This window comes from Cnephaeus nilssonii (genome assembly GCF_951640355.1).
Source record: "Cnephaeus nilssonii genome assembly, chromosome: 15".
In the NCBI taxonomy this organism is placed as follows: domain Eukaryota; kingdom Metazoa; phylum Chordata; class Mammalia; order Chiroptera; family Vespertilionidae; genus Cnephaeus; species Cnephaeus nilssonii.
In genome coordinates, this window is record NC_137086.1 from 43,382,222 (window position 1) to 43,409,594 (window position 27,373).

Sequence of the window (27,373 nt, forward strand, 5' to 3'; positions counted from 1 at the left end):
TGCTGTTTCTCTCTTGGGCACCGAGGCTGTGTGACCCAGCGGGAGAGAGGCCCTGCGGCCTCTGAGCCGAGACTGGGTCTGACAGACTGAGCCGAAAAGACCCGGGGCAGCCACACGAAGGCCTCCTCAGGCCTGGGCCCTGGGAGGCCTGTCCCCCCTGCTTCCTGGTGCAGTTCTGGGGTCTCGGCTCTGCCTCCCCACCCGCGGCCCCTCGATCCTGGGAGCCGCCCTGGACGTTCCTTGTCTGGGGCTGACCGTCGTGGCCTGGGCTGGTCTCGCCTTCCTCCTCTGTGCCAGGTTGTGAGCAGCTGGCAATGGGCAGAGAGCCCCTGGTTTGTCATCGCATGGGCTTGGGGCCCGTCACCGGTGCCCGCTCGACACCGCCCTGCCCTTCAGTGTGCCCGTTCTCAGGCACACGGGCCTGAAAAGCCCCACAGTGAGGGGATCTACCTGGTTAACCCCTCCCTCAAACGTATGTGACCAGGGAATCTCTTTGCTCCATGAAACAGCCTCTGAAACGTGCCTCGCGTGACACGGGCCGGGAGTCAGGGGAACTGAATTCTGCTCAATTCGCCATGTGGCTGTGGGCATCCCTATAAACACGATGACGCGGAGGGCAGGCCCTGAGCACTCGGGGTTGCCGTGTCTGGCACTGAGACGCCTGACCCAGGTGGTCACGGCCATCCTTGGCGGGGGCGCTGGCTCCAGCTGCCCCCTCCCCCAACAGGCCTCCGGGGCCAGGCGGGGTCTAATTGCATCTTTCCTTCCCCACGGGACCCTACTTGTCGAAGGACCCTGCCTTGCTCCTTTCTCTGCCTGCGCACAGGAATGGCAGGTGGGCTCACAGGACAAATGCTTTCAGAAGAACCCCTGCCTGGCAGGTGGGATTGGGTGCTGCTGAAGGGAGTGGGGCGTGGGGGGTCCCCGTCAGTGAGGCCGAGAAGGCAGAGACCAGAAAGCCAAACCAGGTGAGTCCCCACGGTTTATTATGGAAGCCTATGAAAGAGCCACATCGAGTACTTTCAAAATCACAAAATGCACAACATTCATTTTTTTTTTAATATGCAACATGGAATATTATATACAGATTAAGACCACGTGACAGCAAAAACGCACGGCACCAGTTTCATATCAAAACAAAACACACAAGTGCTTTTTCAATATTAAAACAACTGTGATAAAAACATATTAATATTTTGAACCATGTTTACAATAGAGAAAAATTCATATTTTACTAAATAACAAATATTTAACAGCAAAAACTTTATACTAAATATCTATTTTGAATTATAACAAAAATAGTACTTATAATAGTTTATAAAGACAGACACAAAATTATAACATTTATGAAAAAAAAAAAGTTTTGTGTATAAAATAATATCATAGCGCTCTGGGCAGGGTCGGGATGGAGCCCAGAACAGAATCGCCAGCGCCCAACATCGAAAGTGCTTCAATCTGCAAGCCCGTGGCAGGAAACGTGTGGTGGGGTTTTGTCTTTTTAACGTCAAGTTACAATAGTTAGGAATGGTAAGTGAGAAAACATCACCCAGCTATGCTACGTCTAGGAGACCTACACACAGACACACGGACACCGACGGACGCACAGAGGAGAGATGGATGGACTTCGACATGGGAACCCCTCGCTCAGCCAGTCAAGAGCTTTCTTCCTTTCTCTGGTTATCTCTGAGACCCAGCAGGGCAAATGATCCTCCTTCCCTCCTCACAGGGACCCTCCTCAGCCCTCTCTCCGCCCCTCTCCAGCTGGTCACCCCAAATGGAAGGTCCACTGAGGCCTCCCAGAGTCCTCCAGGGCCACGCCCAGTGGGCTTCCCGCCTGAAGCGGCCCCTGCGCATCCCCAGCTACTGGACCGAGCACGACTGGGCCGGGCGAGCCGGGTTAGCTTGAAGGCGCAGGAACTTCCAGACGCCAGGCTTTCTTGTGGGTGGCCAACGCTGGTGGACCATGCAGCTCTCCTGCAAGTTTTGATGAGTCTTAACACATTTTTGCCTGTTTTTCAGAATGCAGAGAAACTGAGAGATATTACTAATTTTTTTTTGAATGTCTGTTTTTTGCCAATCAAATCTGCTCCACACTATTTTTTAATAGTGAAAAGGAAGAAACCAAATGAAACAACTGAGAACAGGGGGTTATGAGTGGGGTCCAGCGTGGGAGTGCCATCTGTCCCCTCAACACCCTCAGCGGAGGCCACTGCGTGGTCAGTGGTCACCTCTTCGAGAGGCAGACGCATCGACGTCCCGCACCTTCCTCCGTGCGCTGGTTTTCTTGTAAAGAGGACTCATCGCTTTTACGGCATCAAAAGCCAATTGAGAAACACAGACAGCGAAGACAAATCCAAAACCAGACAAAACCGCTGAAGACTCACCAAAGGCCCCACACCAGCCCGGGGGGCATCCCAAAATGCTGGTGGCAGCAGCTACTCCTCTTCCCCCCAGTCATCCCCCCCACCGACTGGCCCGTTTCCAAGCAAATCACTTCTCACAAATCGCACATGCTCCTCGGCTCTCCCCACAGCCTCCCCGCAGCCGCCTCAGGACCCCTGAGGAAGGGCTGCCTTCTAGCTCACCTCCCCTCGCTCTCATCTCGTCCCACACCCCTGAGCTGGGCTAAGCAGACAGTGGCATAGAGGTGGGAAGGGCCTTCAAGGACACCTTTCCAAGGCGGAGGGGGAAGGTTAAGGAAGGGACAATGGAGCCCCTCGCTCCCTGTCAGAGAAAGAACCCGTATCCTTCCCCAGACTCACTAGTCTAGTGGGGGGGGGGGGCACCCGGGGGAACAGTGACTGTGTGGGAGATGGTGCAGCCTCCAAATCCCCATGCTGCTGGCAGAGTTGGGGAGGGGGCAGTGGGCCATTTCCTCATCTTCAGCTGGGGGACAAAGGCAGAGGTGCTGGACTGCACCCCAGAAGTGCCGTGGAGGTTGAACCCACAGAAGGTCTGGAGCCTGGGGGAGCTGCTGAAGCTCAGCCAGAGAGGGCTGAGTCACTCGCAGAAGTAGGTCCCCGGGCAGCTGGGACGGAGGCTGGGGGTGGAGGAGGTGCAAGCCCAGTCCCCAGTAACGCCAAGATTCGGTTAGATCCGTGAATAAATATGAGCCGAGGGCCTTGGCGGGGTGTAACCGTGGAGCAGGGTGGGCTCAAGGCCACCTGGCAGGGAGGTGGGGATGTCATTGCTGTGTGCACGCCCCGGGCCACCAGAGAGGATGCTGGGAGGACGGGGCCTGGAGCTCTTTTGCCCCAACTTCAGAGGAAAGAAAAACAAGTAGCAGCAATAGGTAATTTCAAATGTCCAAACTGGCAAAGGGGGGGACTCTAGGCGAACACCAGGCGGGGCAGGTGCCTGAGTCTGAGTAGAGGCAGGAGGGGGCGGGGTGCTAAAGAGCTCAACTCTTCCTCCTGCCCCCCATGTCGACCACGTGACCTCAAACCAATAGGGTCCAAACGAAATGGGAGGGGAGGGGTCCGTTGGGAACCTGACAAGCAAATGCTGCAGCGTGAGGTGACTGACATTTAACACTGTAACGGGCATGCGGAGGCCCCGGCCAGGCCCTGTCCCAGGAGCTAAGCTGGTGGGAACTGGAGAGAGACTGGGAGAAGCAGGAGCCAGGAGGGGGGGCCCCATCCCCCCAAAGAACAGGGCCCTTTTGGCTTTGGGTAGGGCTTGCCAGGGAGAGAAAACAGGAGGGCCAGGTATGGGGGCCCTCCCCTTCCCCGGGCAGCAGCCCCCTCCCACACACAGGTTTGTACCCTTCCATCGCCTCCCACCCCAGGGCCTGGCCGGGCTGAGGCAGGGGCGTGGGCCAGGCCCCCTTAGACCGTGGCACTGAGCATGGCCTCCGTCTCCGGCAGGATCTTGTTCTGGTTCGAGTCCAGGCCGAAGAACTTGACGCTGAGGCCGTCCACGGGGTGCAGGACGGGGACCAGGGTGATGCGGGGGAAGGTCCGGGTGGCCAGCTCGAAGCGGCTGGTGCTGGCCAGCTCCACCGCCAGCACCTTCAGGAACAGCTTGGCCAGGTGCTTGCCCAGGCAGGTCCGGACGCCGCCGCCGAAGGGGAGGTAATGGAAGCGGCCGTCCTTGTCCTCGCTCCGAGCCTGGCCGAAGCGGTCGGGGTCAAATACGTTCACATCTTTGAACACAGGCGCTGTGTCGTGAGTATCCCGAATGCTGTACATGACGCTCCATCCTTTGGGGATCTGGAAACCCTGGAGGCAGGAGGGGGAAGGGTGTGGTGGTGAGGGTGGGAGGAGAGATCTGAGAGGGCCCGGACCCCCTGCCTGCCAGCCCCCCACCCAGATGTTCCCAGAGACACCCTACTGTGATCCCCCGGCCTGGCCAGCACCCTCAGCATGTTAGTTGTCTCTTACTTATAGTGTCTACATGCAGCGTCATATATGACATTTATAGTGTCTACATGCAACGTCATATATGACACCCAGGCTGGCTTCATCTGACCCAGCCTTTGGGTCCAGGTCTCTCCCATCAGATCCAAAGCTCCTTGAAAACAAGGGGTATCTCCCCATCAGACTGAGGTACCCCGAGGGGGGGTCTGTTCTTTCCCATCAGCCCCAGGCAGTGCTCCCGCGGCCCCCGGAGGCCCACCCCCGAGGCCCCGGGCTCACGTCGAGCTCGAAGGTCTGCAGCACGGTGCGGTAGCCGCCGGAGATGGGCGTGAAGAGGCGCATGACCTCCTTGATGACGCAGTCCAGGTAGTGCAGCCCGCTGAGGGTGTCCAGGCGCAGGGTGCCCTCGCAGGGGCAGCCGCCGCTGTGCAGGATGCCGTGGGCCCGCAGCTCCTCCCGCAGCTTCTCCAGCACGGCCGGGTGCTTCAGCAGCTGCATGATGAGCGACGTGCTGGCGCTGGCCGTGGTGGCGTAGGCGGCGAAGATCAGCTCCAGGGTCCCGTCCTGCAGCGCAGAGAGGAGAGGCGCCGTTAGGGATCTGTTCACCAGGCAGACCCAGCCTGGGGTAACCCCCCTCTGCCAGGTCCCCCGAGCCTCAGCGTCATCTAGCTGGGCCCTGCCTGCTTCCTCCAGGCCTCATGTTGCTGGAGCATTTGGGCCCCGATGGACACAGGTCAGAGGGTCAGTCCCCGGACTCAGCAGGAGATACAACTGCTACCGCCAGGGCAGGGGCACTGGCCGGGCAGTCCCCTGGGTGGGGCCACGTCTCACTCACTGCTGGATCCGGGGCCGGGAGCCCCAGCAGCCTGGTCCGTGCAGTGAGCTCACAGAAAAAAGAAAAAAATCCCCAGGAGCCGGGCACTATGCAGGTGAGTGAGGTGGGGGTTCAGGGTCAAAACCCCCACCTTCCCAGTCCCAGCTCCTTCCACTGCCCCCAGGAGGACATGAGGGTCTGGGAGGCAGTCTGAGGCCATACCCACGAGGACCTGGGAGGGCACAGCAGTGAGAAGGCTGAGGGGACTCCTCCAGGGGACCCTGGGGAGCAGGACCCCTGGGCCATGGGTGCCCCCTGGAAAGGGCCCAGCAGGTGGCCTCATTCCAAGCCCTACATTTTACAAATGTGGACGCCAGGCCCAGAGAGGAGAGGGAAGGGGCCTGGGTCCCTTGCGTCCCAAACATCCTGTGAAATGGGCAGGTTACTGGGCTCCTTCCTGGCTCACCAGGGGGAAAACTGAAGCTAGAAGAGGGGGAGCCAAGGTGGGGGGTGGGAGTCTGCAGCAAGTCTCCACCGGCTCCTGGCAAGCTGGTGGGGGGCGGGGTCTACAGGAGGTGAACTAATGGGTCCCTTCCCAGGCGGGACACCCCCTGCGAAAGGCAGGCAGGAAGCCCTCCCAGAGCCCTATGTGGACAGTGTCGGTGCCGGCAGCCCAACGGGGCTTCCTCAGTGCCAAGCAGCCTGGGAGGGCATCAAAGGCCACCAACGGGGAAAGGCTGGTGGGACGGGAGGAGACCTGAGTTAGATCCAAATCTAAGGACCAGGCTGCCCAGAAGGTGGCTTCCCCTGCTGGGTCTGAGTTTCCCTAGGTGACCTCCAGGGCTCTTGGGACCATTAAAACGCACTGAAATCATAGAGACTGGGGGGAGGGGAGTCCCTGCGGAGGGCGCTAAGGGCCAGCTTCTCACATCTCTTCCCGAATGGTGGGTAGGACTGGGTGGGACGGAGAGCCTGGGGGCCAGTGTCATGGGGACCATGCACCAGCAGGACGGACGGGGTGCACAGCCATTCGTGGGCAGAGGGAAGGCAGCTCCGCCCGTCGCAGATGCTCCGAGTCCTCCCACCAGGCCCTGTGCAGGGCAGGCGGGGACATGGTCTCCCTCCTGCTTCAGCCCCAGCCCAGTGCGGTGACACCACCGCAGCTGCTCAGAAACAGTCCCTGTGGAGGTAGAGGGGGCCGGCGCCACCCCCCCCCCCCCCACACACACACACACACCCGGGGCAGCCCCGTTTGGAGCATGGGCGCGGTGCTGCCCGCTGGGGAGGCCCCACCTTCAGCTCCTGCATGGTCATCTCCTTCCCGTGCTCCTTGCTGCTCTCGATGAGGATGTCCAGTGCGTCCGAATAGTCCTTGCCCTGCGTGCACTGCAGCTTCTCCCGGATGGCCTTTTCCAGGCCCTTCTGTAGGGTCTGTCGTGCCTGAATGCCCTGCGGGGAGAAGGGGACCATCCTGTCACCCCAGGGGAAAGGCAGGGCCACCAAGGGCCTCCTCCCTAGGTGGAGCAGGTTGGGGGTTCCTATGAGAACGTCCCCTCTCCACAGAGACCGCGGGGAAGGCTCCCCCCGCCCTCCCACGGGCACTCCCTCTGTCCGTGTGACTGGGTGCTCACCCGTCGGTAGCCACTGAAGGGCAAGTCGACGGGCAGGGAGAAGACATTCTCCACGAACTGCTGGTAGACCTCAAAGAGGTGCCCGAGGTCCTCCTCGGGGATGCTGAAGCCCAGGAGGACGCGGATGGCCATGCGGAAGGTGAGCTTCTGGGCCTCCTGGTACACGTTGATGGCCTCGGGGTGGCTGCTCCAGGCGCGCAGCGTGTCCTGGATCACCAGCTGGATCTTGGGCAGGTAGCTCTCCAGAGCCTCATGGCTGAAGATCTTGGAGAACACCTGGAGGGAGAGAGGTAGGCGGGCACCTGGTCAGATGGGCTCGGGCTGCCTACAAGGCTCCCTCCCGGGGCCTGGCTGAGGCACAGGTCCCGGGGCTGTGATTGGGGAACACTCCAGGTCCTCACCCTGGCCACGCCCCGCCTTCTGTCTCCTGGACACGGTGCCCTCACTGGCTCCCCGATCCTGACCGGCCTGTGTCTTGGTGGCGGGTGGGAGAGCAGGACGGGATGAAAACATCATTCCTAAGAATTGTTACTCGGGGACCGTCCACATCACTCCCAGGGGGGACCTGCGCTCTCATCTTCTGTCTGGAGCTCAGAAAAGCTTGTGCTCCGAACAATGGCAAAGCCCTGGGGGCTGGGCAGTCCAGCTGCCCACAGGTCTGTGGCTGATGCGGCCGTCCCAGCCACGGGGCAGCACAGAGAGGTCTGGGCGGGGCTGGGGGGGAGGCAGTGGCCCATTCCGGAATCCTCAGGCCACAGGGCAGAAGTGCCCGGGAGGAGGGGAACAACGGTGAACAGAATGGGCGAGGAGGACGAGGTGGCTCTTCTGCTCCACTGACGGGAGAACAAGAGAGTCTGAGGCTAGACTGCAAGTAGGACTTCCTGAGACCCAGATTTGCTCTCCCTCCCTGGGAACCAGGTACGAGGTGGCGATCCTAGGGAGTCTGTTAACAGCTGTGCCATCGAAAAGGTTTCAGTGCGACCAGGTCTGGAGGCAGGAGGATGGGGGCGAGGCTCTCCACCCCAAAAGATCACAAAGGCTAGCAGAAGCCCTTTCTAATTCCTTGCATCTTCCTGGTCCAAGAGAACTGCAGCTAATGAGACCCTGATGCCCTGCTTTCAGTCCTCCCGATGCCTCAGCAACCCCTCCTGCCCCTCCTCACCCAGATGCCCCTGCTGCTGCCAAGGTGATACGAGAGGGGAGGATGTTAGTTTATTTACTGATGGCCTGTGGGTCTCACTTGTAACCGACACCCTCCATCCACCCCCTGCCCCAGAGTCTGGAGCAGAAGGGGGGTGCCCTCCCGCCAGCACCAAGGGGAAGGTCATGGGGAAAGCAGGGGGAGGGGCAGCTCAGGGGAAGGAGGCAAATGTTCCTCCAGCCCCCCCCCAACCCTGCCCCATGCAAACCACACACACGCGCCCGCCCTCCCCTCCTGCCCCCCAAACACAACCACCACACAAACTGTAAATGTGAGAATTTCCCCTGCAGTCAGCTCGAGGAGGAAAAGGTAACATTTTCCTGGCCTCGGCCCTGCATGGCTAATGGGAGGGCTGGTTTGCAGAAATAACAGTGCTGGCCCTTCAGTGGCCCAGCCAGGCGTTCACAATAGCACTTTCATTCCGAAATTCCCGGTGGGCAGAGGGAGGGCGGGCGGGCGGGCGGGAGGCCGCTGGTGAGGGGCAGGGAAGCCGCACTGTTTGGGGCTGCTCCTGCTGGGAAGGGCCAGCTGAAAGGTAGAAGGGCCACGGGAGGTGGGCAAGGGCCACCCGGGCCCGGACGGGTCACACACACCTTGTCTGGGTCGGGGTCCCAGGAATTTCCAGGGGGGACTCCGGCTGCCACCTCCCTCCACAGGGTTATGGATAAAGGCAGTGCTCTCTGTCTCCGCCCTCCGCCGGGGCATCCATAGGTGTCTTGGTTCAGCTCTTGGTCAAAAAATCGTCTGGGGTGGGAGTGGGGGCCCTGTCCCCAGACCCCAACCCTGGCCAACTAAGGGGCCTTACAGAACAGCAAGGAGCCCACGGGGTGAGCAGAGAGTGGCGTGTGGGAGCTGAGCAGGCTCGCTGGAGAAGCAGAAAGATGACTGTGGCCACCAGGCCTCGGGCGGAAGGCTGGAGGTGGGGACAGGCAAGGACAAGGAAGCCATCCCTGGCCCAGAGCCAGCCCAGCCCGGGGCAGACAGAGGGGTGCTGTCATGGAAAGCATGGAGGCAGGGGATGGCCAGGCCCCCGGTGCCAGGGAGACCTGGGCTCCAAGGTGGGCATGTAGCGGGGCAATGGGGCAGAGGCCACACTGACCAGAACCGGCAAAGTCAATGCCAGCTGGGCCCTAAGAGGCAGTGGGTGGTGGGAAAAGGCAGGCTGGGTGCCCAGAGGCCTGATTTTAACCCCAGATCATCCACCAACTTGCTGTGCGATCATGGCCAAGCCACCCCCAGGCTCAGCATCCTCATCTGTAAAATGGTAAGGTTGAGCCTGGCGACCCCTTTTTTCCGCTCAGTGTACACGGCACATAAACGCCAGTATCCGTATGTCCCTAAGCAGATGCTATCCCCTCAGAGAAGCCCAGAATCTGGCACTGCACGAGTCCCCCCGTGCCTGCCAGGCCCCCACTCACACTCCCTACAAGGGCTACGGTGGCCCAGGAGGGGCCACCTCGGGGTTACCAAAAGGGGCGCTCTCAGGGCCCCCAATGCATCCTCAGGAGTGGCCAGGCTGGACCCACTGGCAAGCCCTGCCCTGCCCCAAAGGTTACAGTCCCTGCGCCCTCTAGCGATGGCCGACTGAATAGCGCCTTCTCGAGCCTTGGGGAGGGCAGGGGGGACTCAAGGAGACCTGGGACTGAGCCGAGGGACTGAAAGGGCCAGTGGTCCACACCTCAGGAAGCCCACAAACACCTTGAATTGCAGGGCCTCCCCCCCCCCCCCCCCAGGGCTGGGCTTCCAAAAAGAGAACTGCAGCCAGGAGCAAGGCTCTTACCCTGACCCAACCAGAGATCTAACTTCTGGAGTCTCTTTCTCACCTGGATGTCCCAGGACTCTCCTCAGAGCCCCCCGAGCTGGAGAAACTACCCAAATGAGAAGCCAGGCAAAGGCAGTTTCGGGCACTCCGGGACCAAGGGAGTCCCCCAGGCCGTGCTCCTGCCTCTGGCCCGGCTGCTCCGTAGGCACTGGGGCCTCCCAGGCCCCGGGAAAACTCCAGGGCCTCATGCCTGGGTCTGTGCCCAGGGTTAACAACGGGGCACTTCCCGAAGTAGGGGCAGCCCCCGCCACACAGGCCAGGAGGAGGCGGAGGTGCTGGCCAGGGCAGAGGGAGGCTGCCATGGGGCGGGCGGGGTCAGGACGCGGGCATGTGGGAAGGTGCCCAGTGGAGCCACTCAGTGTGAGGAGAGGAAGGGCTCCCGGCCCCCAGAGCCGCCTCCCCTGACCACAACAGTAACAGCGGCCAGGGCGGCTTTGTCCCCCTCTGGCTTCCCGTGGAATTCCCAACAGGGAGCCAAGAATGCTGGACAAAGGTCATCGGGAGCAGGCCTGGCCCCGGCAAAGCCCCGCAGAGGGAGCAGCAGGTATGGACTCTCTACCAGGGTTAGAGCCAGGGGAGCCGGGCAGAGGGTGGGGAGATCTGGGAACCTCAGCCACCGGCTGGGTGGGCTGGGCTCCTGCCCCTAGGATGTGCTTGGAAACCCTCCCCCCTCCCCCGCCCGTGCTGGTTCCCCCACCAGCACTACGGCTCAGGAGTCCGCCTCCCTGGTTCTCCTTCTCCCCTGAATGAGAGATGAAGCCACAAGGAGGTGGGAAGGGGAGTGAGGAGGGACCACCAAGGGGCTTGTCAAAGCTCAAATTCCCTATAATTGATTTTACAAATCCTTCCTCATCCCCACTCCTGCCTCTCACCCAGTGCCCCTGGGAGGGGAGTCACTCCATGAACCCCCAACGGCCCTGCATCCTGATATGCCCAGCCACATAACCTCCCCTTCTCTGCTGGCCGCTACGGATGGACAGACAGATTGAGATGGATGGGCAGCCTCCAGAGCTGGAAGAGCCAGAGAGGGAACCCACTCCCTGGGCCAGTGACTCAGACTGGGAGGAATGGAAGCGGCTGCCCGGGAGGGTGGGGGCCTAGGCAGGCCACCCCGCCAAGCCACCGGAGCCGTGGCCTTAGGAGTGGAAAGAATAACAGAGGGCACGCAGCCACCGGGGCAGCTGTCCGCACAGCACAGGGGTGACGCCAAGGTGTGTACTTTATACTCAAGTAAGAGGGAGGACCAGAGAGGACGTCATCTTCCCAGCCGCCTGGCATTTCCATGGGGCCTGGGCTGCATCCTGGCTGCCTCCTGCGCCAGCCCCTACTCAGCCCCTCTGGCTGGGAGGGGCTGGCCCAGACCTCCGAGCCTGTGCGTGTCCCTCTGGGTTCCCCGCATCTACAGAAGCAGTATACCTGTCCCTCATTTGCCTTCAGCTCTAATTACCTCCCCTGACCCTTCCACACACAACCAGAGACCCTCTTACCCAGTGGGGGAGAGGAGGACAGCGCTTGGCAGAGCCACACGCACTGAAAAGGTTTGCCCACTCCTTCCTCCTTCAGCCATAGTGAACCCCCCCAGAAAGCTGAGGCCCAAAGGGGAAGGGCCTCCCAAGGTCACGTCCAGGGCATGATGGGTCACACCCACCAGGGTCTCTGAACCCCCTGCCTGGCACCACTCCTAGCCCCACCAGGCCCTGTACTCAACCCCAAGGCTCTGACAGAGCCCTGAGGGGGACCCTGCTCTCTGGCCCAAGTTGATTCTAAGGGCAAGGCCAGCCGTCCTGGCTACTCCGTTTTGCTCTCAGTATTTCTCAGCCCCTGGAGACACGCTCCCAATGCCTGCCCTTCTGCCTGGGAACCTGGAATGGATACATCAGTGGCAGAAGGGGCTCAGGGCCAGAGCAGACCCCAGCTAAGCACCCACCCCCTCCTCACCAAGGCCACACTTGTCTCCCAAGGCTGAAGAGCGAACAAGCACATCAGCATCACGGGCGAAGACCCCTCCCCATCCTGGGAGAAGGACACAGAACAGAGGGAAAAGGGAGGGGGTGGCCCCCCACCCCCAGCCAACCCACCCTCCCACTGTTTGGCACAAGGGCATGCAGAGGGAGGCAAGGCTCCCAGGCGCCCTGGAGGCTGGCTGTGGGCTCCTCCCACACTGACCTTCAGAGACATCCTTCCTGCCACCTGCCCTCTCCATGGCCCCTGTGCCCACCAGCTGGTGTCACAGTGACTTTTGGGTGAAGGACTTCAGCTGGTGGGACCAAGGTCTATGCCAGGAGGCCCTCCCAGGAACAGAGGTGCCTGGCTATGCACGCCTCCCTCCTTCCCATTCGAAGCAGGTGGGAACTTCTGCTCTGAGCTGAGCCTCGTGGACATGACTTTGAAGTCACTGGTCTGAATGCCACCTACAGAGAGGCCTGGCTGGCCTCCCCCAGGACCCTGCGACCACGGCCCTCCTGGCTCTGCCTGCCTGCTGAAGCACCTCCCGGCTGCTCCATCCCCACAGAAATACACAGGGTTTCTGAGAGGAGGACAGTGATCCTGAGCCTAAGCTCCACCCCCGCCCAGGACGGGGCCTGGAGGGTTAGTGAGAGTCAGTGGGTGGGTCTCTTAATCCCTCCCTCCAAAGCCCGGGAGCCCTGCCCCACCTCAGCCTCTGTCACAGAAGGCCTTGTAGCCGGGGATCTGAAGGAGAGGCAAGAAGACTACTCCGGGGTCTCCCCAGTCCAGGGGTTCCAGGCCAAGTGTATCTCTCAGTTCTGGGAAGACCACTGTCTGAGGCGCCCTGAAGCTCTGGCCCCTTGGTGCAGAGACCCAGCCCTATCTCTGAACGAGGAAATGTCTGACAATTCCACCCCCTCCCCCCGTCATTCCTACCAGACTCTGTCCACCCTTCCGGGGCAGCACCGCAGCCTCTCTGCACACAAAAAGAAGAGGGGGGGGGGCCTCCTCCATCAATCAGGGGCACTCCAGGTGGGGGAAGTGTAACAAAGGAGGAGGGACAGAGTTTGGTGGTGGCTATAGGGACACAGGCCTGGCTTTCAGAGAGGACTATTTCAGACTGGGAAAGACTTCTCGAACTTTCTCCCTGGCAACCCCTCCCCTCTTGGCCCTAGACAACCAGGGCAACCGGGGCAAACACCTGGATTCAGCGATGGCCGTGAGGAGTCCCTTCCCAGAACATCTGGTCAGACCTCCCAGAGAAGGAGTGGGTCACCAGCCCCCGTGGAAACAGTGACGCCCCTAGTTACCCCGCCAGCTGGGCCCCAGCACACCTGGGCCTCGCTTCCTGCGAATGTATCCTAACCAGGCCTTGGCCTGGCCCAGCAGCCCCCTCTCCAGGCAGAAGGCAGTGAGTGGCACCCGGCAGCCCCGCCCTGGCTGCATTGGGCCCACGGGGTGTTGGGTCCAGCTGATTGGCCATTCTCTCCAGGACCAACACGTGCCCCTGAGTATTCTCCTCACATCCCTCCGGCTACACTCCGCTTTTTGAGGGCAAGGACCCGGTTTCCTGCTTTATATTTGTACCTAACCCAAGGTCTTCTGTTTAGTTCAGGAAACTTAAGTTCATGGAACACCAACTAGAGAGACTATCCATGCACTTACTATAGGACCATGTGTACACATGTCCCCTAGCAAGCACACAATTAGTACACACAAAGGGAGGGCCCTGCATTGCTTCCAAGCCTGTGTCAGGATGAGCTTCATTATGGCTGCTCCCCATGCCCAGGGAGCTAGAGGGCAAGGCAAGTGTATGCCCGTGTGTGCCCCATAGGGGTCCTCAGATTTTGCTCCCAGCCCGGCCCCACCACAGCCCTCTCTCCCCTTCCCTGTGTATTCCTCTGACATGGGTCGTCTATGCCATCTCGCTCCCACTCCGCTCCTCCCAAATGGACAACGAAGCCCAAAACCTTGGGGCTTTCCAGGAAGGCCCTCCCCACCTGGCGGCCAGAGGCCAAGGCAGGCAGAGGGTGGCTGGCTCCCCAAGGAACAGCCTCACTCAGAAGCTCTCTGAACGCCCAGGGGCTCACACTCAGGTCTTGACCAAGCCTTCTTCCTCCCAGGATCCCGTTCCATCCCCACCCTCCAGCTTCTGCCAGCCCCCGGTGGGCAGAACTGAGCAGGGCTCCGCTTGGTAGCCTGGAAGGAAACACCTCTTCCCGTGGAGGAACGCTCAGGACTCCACCTGCCTTTGCTATGTCTCCTGGTCTGAAGTCTCTCAAACGCTCTGAGTCTCAGTGTTGCCCCCTGTGAAGGGGAAAAGAATTACTTTCTTGTCAAAGACTCTATGAAGATACAAGGAGAAGCAATCACATTCTTTGGAGCTGGGTTTCTGAGTCTCAGCCTCCCTCCACATTCTTTGGGATGAGCTTTTGGTGGAGCCACAAACACTAAGAAAAAAAAATGTGTCCAAGATATTTGAAAAGCCCCCATTCCTGAGCCTACAGCCCCCTCCCAGCCACTTCCCAGAACACCCTCCCTCCGATCTGACCAGGGCCCTGTCAGCGGCTTCCTGCTCCAGTGAGGCCATGAGAGAGAAGACTTTGCGAGTCCCTTTCGTGTCCTGAAATACATGTTTTATGGGAGGAGGGGTGTTGGTGGTGAGCGCAGACCAGTCCACTCCATGCGGCTTTTCCTCCTTTTGTCTGCCACGGAGAACTAACTACTCTTCACGGGCCTTTCAGAAGACATCAAATACTGTAAGATGAATTCCTACGTTCCCTGAGACCACCTCACACGCAGCCTTCCGGCAGAGGGGGGCTGCCCACAGTCGCCCCCTCCCCTCTCCTGGGCTCTGCCACTCTACCCAGCGATCAGAGGCTGCCTCGGGGTTTCCTTCGGGTTTCAAACCTGAGTACTCTGACCCAATGGGAGGGGAAAAAGAAAAGGAAGGAGGAGAGGTCGTGCAGTCTCCCCCACCCCCTTCTGGACGCTTTAAGCCGGCAAGCCAGCTCCCCGCCAGCCGGCGGCTCAGCTTTCGGGTTACTGCAGTTCAAACAGCACGTGCCGCCCGCGCTCCGAGCCGCGGCGGCTGCAGCGGCGGCGGCTCAGCCCCGGGAGGGGGCGGGGAGGCTCGCTCGCGGCGCGCTGGCTCTCCTCCTTCGCGCCTCTTCCAGGCGCTCGGGAAATCCACAGGATCAACACCCACTTTCTCTTCCTCTTTATGGGAGGGGGTAGGTGCGCTTTGATCCCCCGCCGCGCCTCCGCCGCTCCCCCATCCCCTCGTCCTTCCCCCACGGTCCAGACCCGCGCGCGCTGTGGCCCCAATTCCACCTGGCCCCTCCCCGACAGGGCCCTGGAACCGCTGCGCACCAGGCGCCCCAGCCCCCGCGCCGGATGGCGTCGCTATTAAAGCAACCTGCGGCGGGCAGGCTACGTTTGATTCTTAGAATGACCCTTCGGAATTCACGGGGGAAACACGACAAGAAGGGGAGACCTAGCCATCGTCTACCCGCTTCTTTTTCCGGTTTTGGGGAGCACGGTGAGGATTGGCGGTAGAGGCCTCAATCCCCTCACGTCCAAGCTCCGTCCAAACCACCCCTCAAAAAGCCACCCATTGGACCAACCTTGGGGCCAGCAAGAGAGCCGACCCGGCGGAGGCCTGTGCAGGCCGTCGAGCCGTATCGCAGCAGGGAACCCCCAGGATGGTGTGCACGCGGGGCACAGAGTGGGTGGAGACGTCCCCGGGGCTCCCAGAACTCCTTTCCCCCAGAGGGGTGCCCGGGATAGGAGGGTCGAGCAGGGCGGCGGGGCTCTTACCTTGCGCTTGTTGCGGTGGATGTCGCCGATGGAGTTGGCCACCGTGTTCGGGCCCAGAAGCATGCGCGTGCTGCGCGGCCACTCGGTGCTCACGAGGTGGTGCTCGCCCATCAGGATCTTGCGCACGTTCTCCGCGCCCGTCACGCGGATCAGCGGCCGTCCCAGCAAGTGCGTCTTAAACACATTGCCGTACTTCTCCCTCCGCGAGGACTGGAAGCCAGAACCCTGCGGGAGCCACAACGGAGACCTCTCTGAGGGCGCCCTTCTCCGGATGAGGCTAACCAGAGGCCCAGCTTCCAGGACCCGCGGGGGAGGGAGGGAGGGGGATGGGGGACGGGACACACCACTCAAGGCACCAGTACCCAGACCCCCGCCCCCCAATACACAAGCACGCGCGTAGGTTTTATTTTTCAGAGCAAGCACAAGACCTGGGAAGTAGGGCCCAGAGGATAATAAATAATGCGAGGAGGCGGGAGGGAGGCCCAGGGGCACCCCGCGGAAGCTGTTTTTTAGTAACGACTGTCGGTCGGGAGGGAAAAGGTATCCCGGACGGCAGCACCCGGAGCTAGAGCCTCCGTCACCCTTCCTACCACCCCCAACTCCTCCGCCTCCTCTGGAAATAAATATTTCCAGGCTCCCGGCCACTGGCTGGCGAGACCCCGCGGAGTGGCCGCAGGCCAAAGATTATTTATAGCGGCGAGCGGTCCGTGCCCCGAGGCGGGCTCTGCAGCTGGGGGCGGGAGTTCCTCGGCTCTCGGGTGTGGACCGCGAAGGGACCCGGTGGCCCTTGGCGGCTCTGCAGGGTCTGTTCACGATCTGAGAGCCGAGGTTTTCCTAAGGCAGCATGCCCTGGAAATAACTGAAAAGGACTTTCGTCGCCGCCCTGGAGCTTGGGACGGGAGCGGGGAGGAGGGCGCGTCCCGCGGGGCGGGGCGGGGCGGGGCGGGGCGGGCCGGGCGGCCTTCGCAGGTAATTGGATCCCCCGCAGCGGCGGCCGCGGCGTTAGCGGAAGGGAGCCGGGCCCGAGCCCCGGCCGCACTCGGAGGAGCTGGTGGGGGCCGGCCCCCGGAGGGCACCGGAAACCGAGGGGACCTCCGAGAGGCGGGGGCGGGGGCGTCCCGCTCACCTTTGACGTAGGAACTTGCTACCCCACCCCGCATTAACCCTTCTCCTGCCAAGGCCGCCCCGGGGGACAAGGGGAGGGGCGCCACCTGTCCCGCCGCCCAGCCTTCCTGCCGACAAGAGTGAGATGCCGGCTCCAGGCTCCCGGGCCAGGCACGCCCGGAGGGACAGCTTGGCTTCCCCGGTTCCCGGGTGGGTCCTCCTGCTCACTTTCCTTTCTTCCACGGAAAAGCCTTCTCCAGCTAGATGTGTACACACCCCAGCCCCGCCGAAAAGTGACTCTGCAGAACCCAGAGTCCTAATCACTTTTCCACATGCGCCTCCGGCCCCGGCGCGCGACAGGGAGCGAGCCTGGAGCCCCCGCGCCTCCGGCAGGGGGGCTGGGCCGCGGGACGCCGCCCCGCTCCCGTGCCGGCGGGTCGGGGAGAACAACCCCCACCCTGCCGCCGACCTAGACGGCGTCTACCCCTTTAAGAGAAATCTCAGAGAGGGTGGAGGTGCGACTAAGCGGGGGTGAAGAGCGGGGTTCCCTCCCTCCGTCTGCTATACCGTCTCGCTCACTCAGTCTGACTCTCGTCTCTCCTCTCCTTCTTTTCCTCTGTTTTTCTTTTCTTTCGACACAAAAGTTGGGCTGTGAATTTTCCGAGGTCGCCGCCGCCTCTCTCCCGCCACCGCCCCCCCGCCCCCCAGCCTCTGATCTGCCTAACTATAATTAAAGTGCGTTTTTTTGTGGCATTAATAAAGAGTTATTTGTCCGCCGTTTCCACGGTCTTCACAAAGAGGACTTTCATAGGGGCGGCCGCTCGGGCCGCGAGTCCAATTTATACAAAAATGTTGTATTTTTAGCCCTGGGCTCTGTTTAGATGGCGCACGGTGGAAACGGAGAGCCCTTGGAGGTCCCCCCGTAAAATCTGATAAATGACTCCGAAAAAATAAAGCTGGGATTCAGAAGGCTCCCGTTAACCCCTTCAGCACTCCTCTGCACGCACCCCCCCATCTCCCTCCCACCGCGGAGTCCAGGACCCCAAGGGCAAATGGATGGGGAGGCGCAGGCCCGGTTCCTCCTCCCCACCTTCTGCGCTGGGCTGGACGCTGAGCCCCTAGGGCCCTTGTGGGATTCTGAAAAAAGGTCAGGGGGACATGGGGGGGCAGGGAAAGGTCAGGAAACGGGGGTGGGGGTGGTGACAGACCGCGGATTCCGCAGATTGGCTCTAACGAGGCAGGAGCTTATGCCCAAGTGAGTTATTTTATTTCCTAAATTCTCGGCCAAAAGCCTAGACCACCGCCGCAGTTAACCCTTTAAAAAGTGTGGTGGCTGGGGATATGCTCTGGGGATTTCTTTCTTGGGGGGAGGGGGGAGTCTCATTGGTTAAAGTGAACCCCACCCGGTTGCACGAACAACCCCCCAAAGAAAAGGGGTGATTCTGGGACTTGGGGGAAGACCACAGCACCCCTCTCCGCGCCCCGGGTCCGCTGACACTTGGCGCCCAGCGGGATGTAAGCATGTGAGAGCGAATTGCACGCGTCTGTTAGTTTCAAGCCAAGCTTTCTCCCTTCTAAATCCACAGGTCTCTGCGTCCACCTCCCACCTCACCTCTCCCCGCCGGGGCCGTCCGTTTCAGGGCGTTCATCCTTCTCCTAACGCTCACCAGCCTCAGCCTGACAAACACTCGCGCGTGAGCGCACACAACACACCTCCTGCGGTCGACCTAGGGACGTCCCCCCTCCTCCCCAAGAAAGAGACCTGGTGTGTATCAAATTGCAAAAGCGATTGTCTAGCACTTGACGGAGTTTAACTCCAGGTTCATCCCCCCCATGACCTACCTGGGTCCGGTTCCCGCCGCGCGCACCCCCTGTATCACCAGCGGTGCAGGGTTGTGCGGCATCCAACAGCAAACACACATGCACTCTGTGGATCTCACACACACCTCTCCCCGGCTGCACTGTCCTCACCCAATAAGCAAATAGACCCTTTTCCCCGAAAGCAGAGAAACCTCGGGTCCCAGGCTTCTCATTTTCCTTGGGTTACTTCCTTCCTCTCCCACCACAAAACACACACTTTCTCGGACCGTGACCCAGGGTAGTGGTACCTGGAGCAGCCAACGAGAGGGCAGGAGCAAGTCCGGGTCTTTAATAGGCAGTTCTGACTGCCTTTGCGGCCCCCCCCCCCCCCTCCTCCTCCCGGACTCAATTTTCCGGGTCCCAATGGCACCGCCAAAGCCCAGGAAGCCTATGGTGCCTGGGGCCTGGAGGGCAAAGGGGAGGCGAAAGCGGACTCCCCATGCACCTCTGCTGAATAGCCTGCAACTGCGAAGAGTCTGTCTTGGGATCCTTCTCAGCTCCGGGGACCTCTCTGATCAGCTCCCTGAACCTGCGCCCCCTGCGCCCGCGGGCTTCGAACCGCGCCGCGGGCGGGCAAGCGAAGCCCGGGAGGCGCAGGGAGATAGGAGGGAAGGGGCGTGGCGGGACCCGTGTCTTCAGGCTCCCGGCGCCCCCTGGCCGGCCCGCGGCACCAGCGGCCCGGCGCTCGCCGCTAGCGGACCCCGGAGAGCCCCGGAGCGAGCGCGCCCTTACCTGGAGCAGCCAGTGGCCGGTCTCTCCGATGAGCGGGAAGCCCATGGAGCCCTTGGGGATGGGCAGCTTGCAGCTCTTGTCGCGGGTGGCAGCCCAGCGCAGCTGCCACAGCTGCTGCGACACGGCCAGCAGCAGCGTCACCGACACCAGGCACGCGGCGAGGGTGGCCAGCGCGGACACCAGCTCCAAGCCCTCAAAGATCATGTTGGCGGCCGCTCGGGGGATTGGCTGCGCCGGCCGCGGCGGGGGAGGGGAGGGCCGGACAAGGGACTGGAGCGGCGGGGGAGGGGTGACTGCGGCCGAGGGTCCTGGCACCTCCAGCCGAAACAGAGAAGGAGGAAGGGGCCAAGGGAAGGGGAGAGGGGGAGAGCGGGAAAGGGGGGAAAAAAATGCCTAGAAGAGAGAGAGGAGACACGAGGCGACTGGGAGTGTAACTTTGTTTGTTTGTTTGTTTGTTTGTTCCCTTATAGCGGACTTAGGGGCAGCTCGAGGGGTGGTGAGATGAAGCCGTGAATCAAGCTGGTGGGTTAGCTCTCCCCGCAACCATCACACTCGGAAAACTTTGAAAAACTTTGTCCAGCGGGAACCTCTCTTGTAAACCCCTTCCCCTGCTCAGGAAAAAAAAAAGAAGAAGAAGGGGGAAGGAGAGATAGAAAATGCGATCGATTGGTCAAAAGTTTCCCCCTCAAATTCCTAGGTGGAAAAAAAAAGGGAAAAAATCCTGAATCCAAAAATTCCAACGAACCCAGAAACTTTGGGGGCAAGGGGAGAGGCTCCCCAGCCGAGGCGAGTGGAGAGGCCCGAGCGCAGCGTCCCTGGGCTGCCCCAGGCGGCGCGCCTGGGCTCCTGAGCCGCCGCTGCACCCCCGAAGCGGGGCGCGGCGGGCGAGGCGGCGCGGCGGCCGGAGCGCGGGGTGCGGAGCCGGCGGACCTCGGCCGGGATGGGACGCAGCCGGCGACAGAGCCCGGGGCGAGCGCTGGGGCGGCGGCGGCGGCGGCGGTGGCGGGCGGGAGGGGTGAGGCGGGGTGGAGTTGGGGGAGGAGGTGAAAACCCGAGCTGGGCTATTGTATCAATTAAGAAAAGGCAGTCCGTCCCGGGACGCAGGCTCTCGGCTCTGGAGTTGCTGCTGGGGAAAGAAAGAGGGGGAAAAAGAAAAGGAAGGCAAAAAGAATGAAAGAGGGGGGAAAGCAGGAGGCAGGATTTCAGGGCTGGTGGTTTTAAAAGCTTCTCTCAATGTGAATTTGAGTCCAAAGCCAGGCGATGCGTGTGTTTATATAGAGGCGGGAGGCTGCGCCGTGGGCGCTCCGCCAGCCCCCCCCCCCCTCCCCGGCGCGCTCACAAAGCCGGAGGCGTGGTGAGAGGCCGGCGGCCCGAGCGTGTGAGCGCCCGCCGCCGCCCGCCCCGCCCCGGCCGCCCGCCGCCCGCGCCCGCCGCCCGCCCGGGACCCACTTGTAGCCGCCGCAGGATCAAACTCAGTTCACCTCTCGCCTCCTCTTCCTTCTCTCTGGCGTCTCGCAGATCCCAGCACCTACAGACGGACGAGATGAGAGACACACACACACACACACACACACACGGTGCGCACTCGCACGGTGCCTGCTTGGCTGCTAGGCTACTTCCCTCCCTCCTCCCCTCCCTCCGGTGTCCCTGGCCCCCTCCTCCCTCCTTGGGCAGCCCCGCGTGGCCCGTCGCCCCAGCAGCTGAGGGCTCCGCCGGACCACCCCTCGACTGAAGGGCCCCAGGAAACCCTGAACCTGTGCTCAGGGTCCCCGAGCTCCTACCCCGCGGAACCCCGCCGGCTATGTCCCTGGCCCGTACACCCCCGACCCTCCGATGACAAGGTCTTCCTCCACCCCATAGGTCTCTTACCCTAGGAGACCCCAAGGTTCCCCTTTTCCCCATCCGCGTCCCGGGCCGCCGACACTGCAGCCCCTCCTCTGGGACACTTGGACACCCTCTAACTTTGACGTCCCCTCCGCCCCCCGCAGCGTCGGAGGAACCCGGTTGCCGGTCCCGGTGAGTGTCCCACGGCGGGACAAATGCGGTGGCCCCGGCCTCTGGAGGCGGGAGGAGTCGGATACAAACGTTCATTGATACAAACGGGTAAATAAACACGCCGGGGAGCGCGGCACCTTCTCCTAGCCGGTCTCAGAGGGCCCGGCGCGCGTGCCTGTGCGAGGTGTGCGTGTGGCCCCGGGACGCACCTGTGTGTGTGTGTGCGTGTGTGTGTGTGTGTGTGTGTACACGCGCGCGCGCGCGTCCCTGAGTGGGGGAGCTGTGGTGTGCCTCAGGATCTGCGTGCTCTCCGTGGTATGTGTGTCTGTGCATCCTTGCATCCGTCTGTCATCTGGCCTCTCCACCAGCGTGTCTATGACCCATGGAGCTGTGCGTGCCAGCCCGGCCGTCATCTAGCTAGTGTGCCTGGCTCGCTCTCTCCCGTGCGTCCTGTTTCCCCAGCCTCTAGTCTCGGTCTGTCACTTTTGCACTCCCGGAGCGGAGGACTTGCTGTCCTACCTTCAGCTGAGAATGGTGTGAATGTAAATGAAACTGGACTCCCCTTTGAAAGCCTCCCGGGCCCCCAATACGAGTTCGGTTTCAGAGTTCACTGGGAGGGAGCGCGCGTGAGCGTCTACGGTGCGAGCAGAGGTGCTGTCCCCTGTCTGTGTGAGCGCTTCCGAAGCTGCTGTGGATGGGCGCAGATTTTTAAAGCTGCTCTCTGGCTTCTAGCGCTGGGTCATCTCCACTCTCACTCTCTGCCCTGGAACCCCACCTGGTGGACAGTTATAGTACAACAGGTTCAGAGGGAAGCTATTCCTGCTCCCCTTCCCTCCATCTCCTTTCACGTGGGAGACGGCCCCTAGAGGGCCTGCTGGTAGACTCCCAAAGGGCTCCGACTTCCACCCCAGGCAACTTGGAGCCCGGGGACTCACAGGGTCCCTGTCAGGACCACTGTGGACCCAGAAATAGAGAGCGGGGGCACATTCTCACAACAGGGAAGCTTCACTGGACAGTCAACTCTGGACTGGGCACCCAGGAGTGGCAAGGCCAGGCCACCATCCCCAGTATAGAGATGACGCTGGTGATAATGGGGCTGGGAGAGATTGCTGAGGCCCTGTTGTTTTGGAGAGCCCTAAGTATCCAACCTGATCTCCACCCCCAGACATGGTCCTGGCCCTGAGGTAGTGAAATGGGCAATATGACCCTGCGGAACCCACCGGTGAACACATGCACCACTAAAAGCATGGGCACACAGCCTTAGAGGGGTGCAGACAGGTGCACAGGCAAATACTGAGCACACGCATACAGAGGAAAGCACGTATACTTAGAGAATCACTGTCAACAAGTTCAAGTAATAGCTGCCTTCCAGCCACCAACTTCCAGAGTCCACAAGAGGCTCTGCTCTGCGGGATCACAGCCCAGAAGTCTCCCTGAAGGCGCTGTCTTCTCCCCTCCTCCACATTCAGGGAATGGCTTTTGTGCACGTTCATCCTCCAATGGGCAGGCGTGCCATGGGCGTGGGAGGGGGCCTGGGGACGTCACTCTGAGTCCTTATTGCCCAACCACCAAGTGGGGTCTTGGGGAACGCCCACAGGGACAGCATGGCCCCACAGTAATAGTTGCAGGATTTCCTAATAGGAACCATCTCTCTGCTCAAATCCCAAGAGTCCTTAGGAAACAAGAGAGGGAAAGCCGTGTCCTGGAGAGGGGGAATGCTGGGCTGTGGGACAGGTTCTCGTTTGGAGGGGCCGGGACACAGAAGAGTCAGCAGCCATCTTCTCAGTCAGAGTCCATCAGAGGACATTCTTTCATTGACCTCAGATGGATGTCTGACGCTGGCCCCAGACTGAGCCCTGATCTAGTTCTTAGTCTCACCTGTAACCCTGAGCCTGCTCCTACCCTGACCCTTAATCCTGGTCACAGGTTGACCCTATCCCTGATCCCAGACTGACCTCAAGTCCCATCAGGCATCACCCACCTTCACCTTTGTTCAGAAGAGTGCGACTGGCCCCTTGGGGACTGGCCCAAAGCGGGCGCTGGGAGCAGGAGCGGCTCAAAGACAGAATATTTTTCTCCCTCTGGCCTGAGAATGATCTGCCTGTTCCCCCCTGAGCATCCCTCTCCCTCCCGGACGGCTGTAGCTAATGTCCCAGGAACTCCTGGACACGCTCTGCCTACAGCCCTTTCCCGGGGGCCCAGAGCGCCCCACCCTGGGCTCTCGCTCTTGCCTGCAGTACTCGGAAGCCTGGGTGCACAACCTGCCTCCCGGGTCCCTGCCGTCCTTAAGGCGCCTTGAAATCAGTCAGAACAGACCGGGCATTCGTTGTGGGGGAGCTGGTTCAAAGGGAGTTCTACGTGGATGAACTTTGCAAAGCTCGGCAGAAGGGGCTGGGCGAATATGGAGGACAAGGCCTCAGGCATTCTGGGAAGATGCAGTCAATGGGCAAGGCACAGCCCCTGACCCTCTAACTGGGCTCAGAAAACACTCATCCCCGGGGGCAAATCTGCCTAAACTCCCCGAGGTGCAAGGCTCTCCATGAGTGTCCTGGACTTTCTGTGCCCAAAGGAGTGAAGCCATTGAACTGTCCAAACTCCTTACCCGTGCGCAGCCTTATGAGGGCAACAAATCTATTTTATTTCATCTTCACAATAGCCCCGCGAGGTGACCCTATTTGTAGATATTAGGTTTGCACACTACTTTTTGTTCTGATGAGAAAGCCGGCCCAAAGCCCCCCTTCCCGCCCCCATTGTGTTGTCCTGGTCACACCCCCACCAAGCAAGCGCGCAGCCGCTGAGACATGAGGCCCTGTCCCATGCAGCGGCTGCCCTTTGTTTAAAGCTGACAACAGAGGGAGTTGTCCATTTTACCCTCGATTTTGCACAATTTGGGCCTGGAATTTTTTTAATTTGCAAATTTTTTACTTTCTTTTCCCTAAAACTACCTTTGCTTCCTCCAACCAGAGCCAAATGGAAAGGGGGCGGGGGGAGCCCAGGGTGATAGTGGGGGTGGCTCCTTGGTCCTAGCGGCCAGTGCCCAGAGAGCAGAGACCAGGAGCCCGTGGGCAGGCGACAGGGCTAGGACTCGGGGTCTGCAGAGTTTGTGCAGGATCTTCCTGACGTCCGGTCTGGACCGTGTGGCCCAGCCTGAGAGTCAGAGCTCAGAATCTTCTCTCTCGGCCCTGTCCTGCCCGCTGGCTGGCACCAAGGAGCCCTTGGAACCGGCTCTCGGCTCCTCGTCCTGCCCAGGGCCTCAGGCTGGCCCTCATTTCATTCTGAGGAACCTCAGCGCAGTGGCAGCCCCCTCCCCTGAGAAATCCCAAGGCCAGCGGAAGGGACGATCTGTCTCCATCGGAGGAGCTCCGGAGAGAGGCCTGCCCTGGGACGCCGGCTCCTGCTCAGGCATGTTCCTCACCCCCTTCGGCGGAGCCGGAGCAAACAGCTCCTCCGGCCGGCCGGCCAGCAGTGCCCCTTCGGCCACGGAGCCCATCTGTGGCCACAGACACGCATCCGGAGGCGCTTGCCTGCCTTCTCCCACGCTGCGTCCTCCCTCCAGAGCGAGCCCATTCTGGCTGGCAGTGCCCCTCCGGCGCCCAATCCTCAAGGACAGCTTAGAGGGCGCTCCCTGAATGTGCCCTGGCAATTCCGAGAGGGGAAGGAACCCCTGCCGGCCAGGCTGCTGGGGGTGGGGACGCAACCCGCTTGGCTTGGAAATCACCACAGCCCCCTGCTTGCAGCTTGGGGCTCGGAGGCCTTTGCTTAGAACACGCACGGACCCTCAGAGCCACTGCCTGCCAGAGGCCCACCGGCCCACCCACCTCTTCGGAGCCGCCATCCTGCTGTTTGGGAAGCTCTGGAGCAAAAGCTGGATTCGGGTCCTGTTTATTCATTTCTCAAAGGTTTCCTTCTTCTTTGTCCCTGCGTGTGACTCGCTCCCAGCCCGCACGCACAGGTATCCTCTCGTCCCTGGCTCTCTAGATTTTTTTTTTTTTTACTTTTGTTTTATAGACAACCACCCCGATCCAAGGGTCTCTCCCTCGCAGTGCCAGATGTAAGCACAGCCCGGCTCCCAGTCCCAGCCGCTCAGAGAGCAGCACCTGAGTTCCCTGCGATGGGAACGGGAGAGAGCCCGGCACCCGCCCGCTGTCACCCTGGGCAGGGGTGGCCCTCGGGAGAGAACGTTGCTTCTTTCTCCTTCGCCTGAACAGGGGACGAGCCTCACCCCAGGCCTCATCTCAGAAATCTCGGCTCCAGCGACTGGCCCCGGAAGGAATGTTTCCGAAGAAATGGAAACACCCCCACCCTCCTAGTCAAAGCCCCCATCCCAGTCCTTCTCCGCCCACCCCACACCCAACCAGACGAAAGCAGCCCACAGAGGGACTTGCCAACAGAGCCCACGGGGTAGGCGGGAGGAACGCACCTGGCAGCCGTGTCCAAGTCAGCACCGCCTGGGAGAGGGGCCTGCGGGGCGAGGGGCCCACGCTGGCTGCGGCTGGCAGGGACACTGTGCGGCGAGGGCCTGGGCAGCCAAGAGCCCTTTATAGCCTGCAACCTGCCCTGGCACCGCCCACTGGGCGGTGGTAACCAGGCCTGCAACTAGGGGAGTCGCTGGGAGCTGGGAGGACAGCCACCCCGGGACCCCAGGGCCAGGCCCCCACGCACAGGAATCTGGGATTCGACCTCCTCCCATCCCAGGCAACTGGACGTCCTGGTATGTGTGTGAGACTCTGTGTGTGTGTCTGTGTGTGCGTGTGTGTATATGAGATTGTGTATGTGTGTCTGTATCTGTGTGTGTATGAGACTGTGTGTGGATGTGTGTACGTGTGCGTGCATGAGATTGTGTGTATGTGTCTGTATCTGTGCGTGTATATGAGACTGTGTGTGTCTGTGTGTGTGTATGAGACTGTGTGTGTCTCTGTGTGTGTATGAGACTGTGTGTCTCTGTGTGTGTATGAGGCTGTGTGTGTATGAGGCTGTGTGTGTCTGTGTGTGTGTATGAGACTATGAGTGTGTCTCTCTGTGTGTCTGTGTGTCTATGAGACTGTGTGTATCTGTGTTTATCTGAGACTGTGTGTGTCTCTGTGTGTATGAGGCTGTGTGTGTCTGTGTGTGTGTGAGACTGTGTGTGTCTGTGTGTGTGTGAGAGACTGTGTGTGTCTGTGTGTGTATCTGAGACTGTGTGTGTCTGTGTGTGTATGAGACTGTGTGTGTCTGTGTGTGTATGAGACTGTGTGTGTGTTTGTGTGTGTGAGACTGTGTGTGTCTGTGTGTGTATGAGGCTGTGTGTGTCTGTATGTGTATCTGAGACTGTGTGTGTCTGTGTGTGTGTGAGACTGTGTGTGTGTGTGTGTGTGTGTGTGTGTGTATGAGGCTGTGTGTGTCTGTGTGTGTGTGAGACTGTGTGCGTGTCCGCGTGCTTAAACATCCATTCAAAGACCTCAGCTCTCTTTCCCTCATCCCCTTTCTCTGGCAGTAACAGTTTTTGAAAGGACGGGGCGAGCAGTGTGTTTCTGCTCAGTTTATCAAATTACACTCAGTGACAAAGGACTGAAGTGCATTTTCTTGAAGGCTTGACAATCAGGATCCAGCAGAAAAAAGAAAGGCATGACAGAGAACCCAGAGCTTTTGTCGAAGGTAAAACACCGATATGAGAGGCGGGGGATGTGGTTGGGTGGCTCTAAGTGAATTTGCCTTCATGTTGTCTGGTATTAAAAACTGCTTCCCCCACCCTCAACCTCAGCTGCGAAAACCCCACGGATCCCAGAATTTCGAGGTTGTTGGTAGAAGGAAGGCTGTTCATTTTCACGTGGCTGCATCAGAGAGCTGGAGCGCAGCCTCCTCCCTCCGCCCGCCCCGCCCAGCCCCCTGCGGGCAGTCTTCTCGGGCCACTGCTCCGGGAGGTGCAGGGCCCCACCTCGGCCTGTGCAGCCAGCTTCTTCTCAGGGGTCTGGTTGGGACGGGGATGGGTTGGGCTTCTCCCTGTCAATCAAAGTTCCATCCTGCACTTGACCTCCCAGGACTGTTAGGTGAAGAAGGATGGACTGTCAGGGCAGTTTGGGGCCTGAGGCAGAGGACATGAAAGTATTGGAC

At 60.7% G+C, this 27,373-nt stretch overlaps 1 protein-coding gene across 2 annotated transcripts; it reads right to left on the bottom strand.

Annotated features, from left to right (window-relative positions):
- Positions 1-982: 982 nt before the first annotated feature.
- CYP26B1 (cytochrome P450 family 26 subfamily B member 1) lies at positions 983-25,777 on the bottom strand. 2 transcript variants are annotated; one of them, XM_079792031.1, is made up of 8 exons: positions 25,704-25,777; positions 20,738-20,816; positions 19,289-19,681; positions 15,593-15,817; positions 6,804-7,079; positions 6,466-6,621; positions 4,638-4,922; positions 983-4,220 (listed from the first exon to the last, which is right to left on the bottom strand). In XM_079792031.1, the coding sequence occupies exons 3-8, from the start codon at positions 19,490-19,492 to the stop codon at positions 3,828-3,830; spliced, it is 1,539 nt and encodes a 512-aa protein (XP_079648157.1). In that variant the 5' UTR covers positions 19,493-19,681; positions 20,738-20,816; positions 25,704-25,777; the 3' UTR covers positions 983-3,827. The 2 variants fall into 2 exon arrangements, with proteins under 2 accessions (XP_079648157.1, XP_079648158.1); XM_079792032.1 differs by lacking the exon at positions 25,704-25,777 and adding an exon at positions 21,158-21,173.
- Between the last annotated feature and the right edge of the window lie 1,596 nt (positions 25,778-27,373).